Here is a 10,024-nt window from a genome sequence, read left to right as displayed (position 1 = left end):
ATCTTGGCCACATTGTTGAAGCGCAAACATGTTGATTTTTGCCACACATCCTCCCTCATGGCCAAATCTTGGGGACTCAAATATCTCCTTCTACTAGCAATTGACGCCGTCGGAAAATATGGAGAATAGCAAGCGCTAATCTCGATCAAGAACAAACAGATTTACAAGCGATAAATCTATGAAAACTCCGGAATCCACCAGAAAAGAGTAGGAACTCTGTGTTATTATTAAAAGTCAAAAACTTCCTCCAAACAATGACCTAATAATGTTTAAATACTTAACACAAAACCCTAATACGAAATTAAGGAGATAATAAAATCCGAAAATAATTAAAATGCTTATTTTGGGCCATAAACGAACTCAGACGGCTTAAAAAGCCTATAGGTCACAGCATGGCAGTGAGTTTGACTCGTTGACCCATTCCGTTTTCGAAAAGGTATCACAATAAGCAATCGGACTCCGTCGGCCCGATTAGTAGAAATCATTTCAGGCTCTTTTGTCGAACTTCATTATCGAACTTATCCGCTAACCTTCCTACGTCAGCAATTCAGAGAATTCGAGGCATCTATATGGAAGGAACAAACCAAGTCGTAATTCTTATTATGCAAGGGTCTGACCAGAGGGTAGATGAGGGTGTGCAAGGAGCCCAACAGCACAAGACCTCCAAAATTATAAAGGTCCCAAAATATATTATTTTGAAATTTTGACTTCATATTTGAAGAAATAACCCTTGTTTTCCACCCTTAATAAATTTGTTAATGATTTATTTTTCATGAGGATTGTTAAACATCGCTCATGAAGTACTTAAAATCGCCCAAAATATATTTTTATAGACCAATTTACCCTTTTCTTTTTTCTACGCTACCCACCACCAACCTACTGCCATTTCACTTCTCCGCTTCTCCCCACCACCCAACCACAACCTACCTTCCCACTACCACCTAACCTCCCACTACCACTGTCGCCCTCCACGCATCGCCTAACGTCCTCCACCACAGCCACCACCGCGCCGAATTTTTTTCTTTAATACTGGCGAACGTCCGGCCAGGACGTTCAGCCCATGGGGTGATCGTCCGGCCAGGATGTTCGCGCCATGGAGGGAACGTCCGGGCTGGACGGTCGCCCTATGGCCAGAACGTCCTAGCCGGACGTTCGTGCCATGGGGTGAACGCCCTGGCCGGACGTTCGCCCAAAGGTAAAAAAATTGGGGGTGACGCGAAACATCATCGTTCTTGCTCAACATCATTGCCATCCATCATCGCTGCTACAGCAATTCATCAACGCGCAATCATTTCGTTGGGTTTTTTAAATTGGGTTTTGGATCTGTATTTTTATTCGTTTTCTATATCTTCGTTGGGCTATATGGTGGTGGTGGGGGCCGGTGACGCGAAGGTGGTGGAATTGGTGGTGGGGGTGACGCGAAGGTGATGGCAGGGGGTGGTCGGGGTTGGCAGGGGTGGTAGGGGTGGTGGGTAGTGTGAGAAAAAAGAAAGGGTATAATAGTCTAAAAAATAAACTTGGGCGATTTTAAGTAGATTTGGGGGCGACGAATAGAAGTTGAGTTTTTCATTTTCAACTTTCCATCTTTAAAACTCTAACCTTCCATCTTTATTTTTTCTATAAATTTAGGGGCCCAATTTTCATGTTAGAATCGGGGCCCCAAAATCTTCAAGACGGCCTGGCTCCGACTCATGCATATGCATGGTATATTCATACTCTTCTTATGGATGATATTCGTTTCATTCTTCACCATTTTAGTGTTGGCTTTATTAGCGATGTCTATAAAAAAGCAAAAAGGCCGGCAGATTATCATAAAAAAAGGTCACTCCATTGTTGTTGCTTCTATGGACGTAACTGTCGGTTTGAACACGAACGTATAAAATAGTTTTGTTGTTCTTGATTCATTAGTTGTCTCCTTTAGGAGATGAAAACAATGACAAAAGTTATTATTCTTGATAGTGATAAACTCTATCACTTTCTCTTTCATTCCATTTTTCAGAATGATCCTTACATTCTTCCTTAGCTACATAAATATACTACCGATGCTCTGATTACAGACTACAGACATATCCATTCCTAGGATGACAGGTGTCCTGGAATCCTTCTTGGATCAGACAAAATAACAGCTGTATTACAGCACACCAATGAGCATCAAACAACAGAATTAGCTACAGACAAAAACATTAGTATCAATACTATAGTATTACATCAGCAGTACTAATACTTGGTGACAAAGCTAACTTAATTAGTAGTAGTCTGATTGGGCTGAAGAATGTAAATTGAGAATGTAAATTGAGACCACTTTGGGCCATGGTCTCAACACTCCCCCTCAAGATGAGAGTGAGGAGACTGATTGAAGTGTGTGAACTCCCAGCTTGACCAATAGTTGCCTATTCTGCTTAGTAGTCAAGAATTTAGTTAGGACATCAGCAACCTGGTCAGTAGTTTGAACATAGATAGGATTAACTTGACCTTCAGCAACCTTGTCTCTAATAAAGTGACAGTCAATTTCGACATGTTTTGTTTTGTCATGATGCACAGGGTTTGTTACTATAGCCAGTGCAGCCTGGTTATCACAGAGAATAGGAGTAGAGCCAAGGTGTTTAATCCCTAGTTCCTTGAGTAATGCTTTAACCCACATGACTTCACAAATGGCCATAGTCATAGACCTGTATTCAGCTTCTACTGTTGATCTAGCCACAACAGTTTGTTTTTTAGATTTTCAGGCAATAGGAGACTTTCCAAGTAGGATACAGAAGCCTGAAGTAGATTTCCTTGTATTTGGGCATCTTGCCCAGTCATTGTCACAAAAAGCTTTAAGCTGAGCTCCAGACTTAGAAGCAAGAAGGATACCTTGATCCTGTGATCCAGCTAGATATCTTAACACCCTTTTTGCAGCTTGGAAGTGAACAGAAGTAGGACTGTGCATGAATTGGCTTAAAACATGCACTGTGTAAGCAATATCTGGCCTAGTGAGAGTTAGGTAGATGAGCTTCCCAATTAATCTTTGATAGATCTCAGGATGTGGAAGAAGAGTGTCAGCAGTAGATAGAAGTTTAACATGAGTATCCATAGGAAGCTTCAGTGTTTTGCAACCATTCATATCATACTGGTCTAGAAGATCCCTGATATATTTTTTCTGAGACAAGAAGATCCCCTGATCAGTTCTATCAACCTCTATTCCCAGGAAATAGCTCAAATTTCCCAGATCATTCATTTTGAATTCCTTGTGAAGAAAGCCTATTTTAGCTTGAGAGATAGCCTTCATGTCATTACCTGTTAGGATCAGATCATCAACATAGGCTAGGATTGCCACAAATGATGATTCATTGACCCTAGTGAACAATGAGTAATCATTTTCTTGATTGAGTGAAGCCATTCTTCATTAACACTGATCTCAACTTAGCAAACCACTGCCTTGGTGCTTGCTTTAATCCATAAAGTGATTTAAGCAATCTGCACACCTTGTTTGCAGGTGGTTTGCTTTCATTCTTCTCTTGAGGTGTGACATCAAATCTGAACCCTTCTCCTTCATAGCCTGGTGGATACTTCATGTAAACAACTTCATCCAACTCCCCATGGAGGAAGGCATTCTTCACATCCATTTGATGTGTATGCCAACCCTCCATGGTAGCTACAGCAAGAAGAGCCCTCACTGGAGTCAACTTTGCTACAGGAGCAAAAGTTTCAGCATAGTCTATGCCATACTTTTGCCTATTTCCAAGGATTACTAACCTAGACTTATGTCTAGTAGTGTTCCTTTGAGGATCATACTTAGTGGTGTATAACCACTTGCAACCAATGGCAACTTTTCCAGGTGGAAGGTCAGTGATCTCCCATGTGTGATTACTCTCAAGAACTTCTAGCTCTTCATTCATAGCAACTAGCCAGTGTGAATGTTTAATAGCTTCCTTGAAATGTCTTGGATCCTGAGTGGTACTTACAGTGCCCATCATACAAGTGAACTGAGATGTGACTTGAGTTGTTCCAACTCTTTGAACATGATTAGCACTGATGTGATAATCTTGATGCCATACAGGTGTCTTAGAAGTCCTGCTAGACTTTCTAAAAGGAAGATCAGGTGCAGTAATTGCATCTTCAATTTCTTCTTCAGTTTCTTCTCTTACTTCTTCTCTAGTTTCTTCTTCACTTTCTTCATCATCATACACACCAGCAACATTGTTCTGTTCTTCAAAATATTATTCTGTAGTTGAGTGAAGAGTACTTGAGTGAAATATGTGATAAGGGTATACAAATTCATAGAATCTGACATCCCTAGATACAAATGATGCCCCTGTTAGCAAATGATGAAGTCTATACCCCTTCTGAGTGTGAGAGTATCCTAGAAAGATACACGGTACTCCTCTTGCTTGAAACTTGTCTCTTCTTCTTTCTGGATTGTATGCAAATGCCAAACACCCAAATGATCTAATTTGTCTGTAGTCTGGCTTCTTTCCATGAAGAACTTCATAGGGAGTTTTACCCTTCAGAATATCACTAGGAACCCTGTTGATAATAAAGGTAGCTGTAAGAACACAATCTCCCCAGAATTGGAGAGGTAATCCAGCATGAAACCTCAGTGATCTTGCCATCTCAAGTATGTTTCTATGTTTTCTTTCAGCTCTCCCATTTTGCTGGGGCCTGTCAGTGCAGGATGTTTGATGAACAATCCCCATTTCTCCAAAATACTTCTTACATTTTGCATCATCAAGCTCAAGAGCATTGTCTGATCTTAGTATTTTGATTCCTTTCCCAAATTGAGTTTGTATCATAACAGCAAAACTCCTGATAGCATCAAATGCATCAGACTTAAGTTTTAGAAGATGAACCCAAGTAACTCTTGAGTAATCATCAACTAGGGTAAGAAAATACCTGTATTTCCCTCTGTAATTGACCTTATAAGGCCCCCAGGTGTCAATGTGAACAAGTGCAAACTTCTCTGTTGCTCTTGAGTCACTCTTGTGGAAGGGCAGCTTTGTGAACTTAGCTAAGGGACAAGCTAAGCACACATCTGTTCCAGTTCCCTTCACACCAATCTCTTCTATCATCATCAACTTCTTCATGGGTGTGTGACCCATTCTATGATGCCATAATGTCTCCTTGCTAAGCTTAGCAACATTCCTAATAACACTAGGAACTTCTCTACAACTACTTGCAGTCATAACATTCTTATTACAACTACTAATCTTTTTCATGTATGTACTACTAGTGCATTGTTCCCTGATTCTTCTCAAAGTTTTACTCACTGGTTCATCTAACATGTAATACAAGCCATTTTCACCCTTTCCTACTCCTTTTACTTCTCGTGTGACTTCATCAACTACCATACAAAAGTTTTATAGAACATCACCTTATAATTTCCATCTTCACACATCTTTATTTGGACAGATAGTAAATTATGTTTAAACGTTGGGATGTACATCACATTGTTAAGTTTAACATTGTTTTTCAACACTATATGTCCAGTGTGTGAGATTTTAGAAGTCTCACCAGTTGGTAAGTTAATCAAAGCATTTTTCTTACATTCTGTGAGATCAGTAAGTATATCAGGAGTCCCAGTCATATGATCTGAGGCTCCTGTATCTATGATCCATGCATCATTATTCTTGCCTACGTCAGCAAAGTAACAAGGCACCATACCTGCATAGCTTATATCCATCTCATCATCTGTGTCTCCTGCTTTAGATGGTGTAGGTAACAGCTTGAGAAGCTGTCAAGTTGTTGGGCAGTTATAGTGCTTCCCTGACCACTTGATGCTCCCTCATTGTGATTAAGATGAACATTAGCAGCTACCTTATGCTCTTTATTCCTTCCCTTGCTCCATTTTTGTTGATTGTAGTTCATCTTACCTTTTCCCTTGTATTGAGATTGAGTCTGGTTTTGTCCTTGGTTCTTTCCTTTTCCTGGAAAACCAATTACAAACCAGCATTTTTCAGCAATGTGTCCTAGTTATGCACACACACTACATTGAAGACTCTTTTGGTTCATTACTCCCCCAGTTCCGTTGTTGTACATAGCTATAGAATCTGGTTCTTCCTTTACTTGTCCTAGAACCTCCCTCTGAGATTCTTCTTGTTCTATATAGCTACATGCTATTTCCACTGTTGGAAGAGGGCTCATCATCAGCATTTGGCTCCTCTATGGTCCATAGATCTCATCTAGACCATTTAAGAATTGAAACAGCTTCATTTCTTCTTGTTGTTGTTGTATAGCTTCTATGAACTCAGTCACTTCTGTTGTGACTGTGGTAATAGCAGGTAGAGTAGTGAGAGATTCCAGTTCTTCCCACACACTTCTCATGGAAGTGTAATATTCACTCACTTGCTTTCCATCTTGTTTTGTTTCATACAAGTCCTTGTTTAGCTTGTATTTTCTAGTTCCATTAGTGAGAGCAAACCTTTGCTCCAACTGCCTCCATATTTGACAAGCATTGCTCACAAACATAATGGATTTCTTTATAGGTTCAGACACAGACCCAAGAATCCATGAGATTATCATGTTGTTACAAGTATCCCATGCTTCAGCCTTCACTCCTGTGCCATTCTCTCTTTTGACCTATCCTGTAACAAAGCCTAGCTTTCTTTTTGATGCCAGAGCTATTTCCATGGAATGTTTCCAGGATCTATAATTTGATGATCCTTGAAGTTTTTCCACAGTCATAAAATTATTTCCATCTGAAGGATGGAGATAAATAGGACTGGTTGTTTCAATAGTAGTCATCTTCCTTTTTTTAGCTATTTTGGAAAAACTGGTTTGACAAAGTTTGAAATTTTTTTTAGTGAAATGAAATAGAATCAGTGAATGATTGTGATTTGAGTAGCCGTAGCTCTGATACCATGAAAACAATGACAAAAGTTATTCATTCTTGATAGTGATAAACTCTATCACTTTCTCTTTCATTCCATTTTTCAGAATGATCCTTACATTCTTCCTTAGCTACATAAATATACTACTGATGCTCTGATTACAAACTACAGACATATCCATTCCTAGGATGACAGATGTCCTGCAATCCTTCTTGGATCAGACAAAATAACGGATGTATTACAACACAACAATGAGCATCAGACAACAGAATTAGCTACAGACAAAAACATTAATATCAGTACTATAGTATTACATCAGCAGTACTAATACTTGGTGACAAAGCTAACTTAATTAGTAGTAGTCTGATTGGGCTGAAGAATGTAAATTGAGAATGTAGATTGAGAACACTTTGGGCCATGGTCTCAACAGGAGAAGGATCTCAAAAAATGGCATTCCTCAAAAAACGAAGAAGCATATAAATAGAAAGTATATAACCTCCTAAATCCAACGGATAGCAACAAAATCCCAAGGTTTAGTCTAAGTTATTGACTACGACACACAAAAAAACTTATATGTACCTGGTGCAAATTAAACTAAATTTATGTGGACAAATGATTATATATGTGATTTATGAAAAAATAATTGACACTATATTAAAAAACTGTGGACATAAAAGATAAGCGGTTAGGTTATAAAGGATAGTACTATAAGGAAAAAAAAAGTTGTATATATGTGATAAAGGTGTTAATTTTAATTTTTGAAGTTGGCAAGTGGCATAAGGCCACGAATTTTGAAGTAACGTATTTTAATCAAGAGTTTAATTTTAGGACATTACATGAGATAACCATGATATCTAGGTCTTTTATAAAAGATCCTTATATTTACATGCATGCTTTTGGTAAACCTAAACTTGTAAAATGTTATTGAAACTGAGCGAATAACTAATTTTGTTAACTATTGATAGTTTAAAACAAAAATAACCTTAACTTTTTTTATAATAAAATAAGGATGATCTTTCTCTCTCTTGTTATGAAGTTGAGAGAAATCGTTTGTATAGGTTATGATAACAAATACCAGTAGGATAATTGTGTATTGTTGCGATTAAATTGATGCGAGTTATACCCATATGCAGTAATAGACCGCGCAAAAAGAAAATAAATGCAGAAAACCTATTGTTGTTTATCGGAAAACTATAGCAATATATTAAAAAAATTACCATTTTCATTTATTGCTGCCAGCAACAATATCTTTATTTTATTTATAAAAAAGAGGCTAGGGTTTCCTATGCGTCTTTTGAACACTATACTCTTACTCTTCCCTTATTCCACGCCTCTCGATCACTCCTCCCTTAATCTATCTCATTCCTGCCTTCTTTGTCACGACTCTCACTCCTCCCTTATTCTCTCTTACTCCTCTCATTCCCTACTTCGCACTCCAATCCTTTTTAATTCCCGCAATCTCCTTTATGGTCGAAATCGTGCCTCTCACTCCTAAATCAAACAAGGTTGCAGATTTCAGGCGAAGTTTATGGTCGAAATTGTGCCTCTTTTACCCTTCTTCATGGTTCGAAATCGCACGTCTTTCACTCTCCTTCATGGTTCAAAATCGTGCCTCTCTCGCTCCTTCGAGGTTTTTCTGACGTTAGCGGTCCTCGCACATATGATGGTGGGAGTATAGTTCTCCTACTAGTAGTAGCTGGTATTGGAGGAAGGTTTGTGAGGTCAAAGAAAAGCTGAAGCAGGTTATTTCAGAAGAGCAAATGCTGCAAATGAACTCTTTCTCTGTGAAGCAAATGTACAAGAGATTGGTAGGTGAGGAGGATCATGTGGAATGGGCTAAGATTGTATGGAATAGGATCTCTATTCCCAAGCATAGATTTTTCATGTGGTTGGTCATGAAGGAAAGGATGCAGACTGTAGAACATCTAGCTAGAATTGGGGTGTGTTAATCTCCAGCATGTCTGATTTGTGGTCTGGAGCTAGAGGATCACAAGCATCTTTTCTTTACTTGTCATTACAGCAGGAAGTTGATTGAGTGGCTCAAAGATTGGTTAGGAATTGGTGGAAGGAGCATCAGTGTGCAGGAGATGACTAGATGGATTCATAGATGTGGCGCTTCAAAGTTTCAAAAGCAGGTCATGCTAGCTGTTATTAGTGCTGCAATCTATAAAATATGGTGGGTTAGAAATATGGTGTTTTGGCAACATAAGGTATTATGTGTCGAGCGTTCTGTTAATTTTGTTCAATGTAATGTAGTGGAAAGAGTGTACAGTATACTGCCTAAGAAAGTTTCGAGAGATGATAGAAATTGGTTGAGGAACCTGAGCTTGACTATGTGTAATAATATGTCTTAGCCTAGGTTGTATGGGTTTGATGAGTATGAAATGATAGACTTTTCTTATTGATGAAAAAAAAAAGTGACGACGGTCCTCACGCAGGTGGGGGCAGGAAAATCCGGCAGCATTTCCCTACAGTTCTCCAAGTACACAATGTAGATAATTGCTTATCTACATATGTACCCAGAGAACAATGTAGAGAAACGATAAGCCAAGATTTTCCTCAGAATTGAAAAGAAGACACACATTCACCACCTAAGTGAGATCAAACGTCCAAGAACAGTCCCAAACCGGGGACTATTCAAGACTTACTCCTAATGAGTAAGTCTTGAACGGGTATCTAGGCATATATGATGATGATTCAAACAACTAGTTATTTTCATATATATAGCTAAATCACATTGCGTTTTGATACAATCTCATATGAACAAATAATATATATATACTTTATAAAAAATACATATAATTCAATAAATTATCAACTTTGTCTACATGTTAAACTATCTATTAGTTACCTCTTAACACCAACGACGAGCAATGAAGAGAAAAGAGCTACTTGGGACTTTATTTGCCTTCCTTAGCCTCTTCTTCCTACAATTGACAAAACCCACATTCACTACTACATTTTGAATCAAACGCAATGGTTAATATAAGCTAATGCAACGGTTATTTTTTATACCGTTGCAGTAGGATCATCTATTGCAACGACTCATTTCAATTTAGGTTCATAGATTTGGCTATTGCAACAACTTTATAGTAACCGTTGCATTAGATATATCTATTGCAACGACTTGGTGATGGTCGTTGCGTTAGATATATCTATTGCAACGACTTGGGATGATCTTTGCATTAGATATTACTCATATGTTGCATTGCCACGAA

At 38.5% G+C, this 10,024-nt stretch overlaps 1 protein-coding gene across 1 annotated transcript; it reads right to left on the bottom strand.

Moving 5' to 3' along the window:
• Positions 1–2,722: 2,722 nt before the first annotated feature.
• Positions 2,723–3,268, bottom strand: LOC109134569 (uncharacterized mitochondrial protein AtMg00810-like). Its single transcript, XM_019248347.1, has one exon. It carries the CDS (start codon positions 3,266–3,268, stop codon positions 2,723–2,725), a length of 546 nt encoding a protein of 181 aa, XP_019103892.1.
• Between the last annotated feature and the right edge of the window lie 6,756 nt (positions 3,269–10,024).

This window comes from Beta vulgaris, chromosome 3 (assembly GCF_026745355.1).
Source record: "Beta vulgaris subsp. vulgaris cultivar EL10 chromosome 3, EL10.2, whole genome shotgun sequence".
NCBI classification, from domain to species: domain Eukaryota; kingdom Viridiplantae; phylum Streptophyta; class Magnoliopsida; order Caryophyllales; family Amaranthaceae; genus Beta; species Beta vulgaris.
The sequence above is the reverse complement of the archived record's forward strand: the minus strand, read 5'-3'. Positions and strand labels throughout refer to the sequence as shown.

Coding starts and splice junctions, on each gene's coding strand:
- LOC109134569 (XM_019248347.1), bottom strand. CDS start 3,268: ATGAAGGCTATCTCTCAAGCTAAAATAGGCTTTCTTCACAAGGAATTC.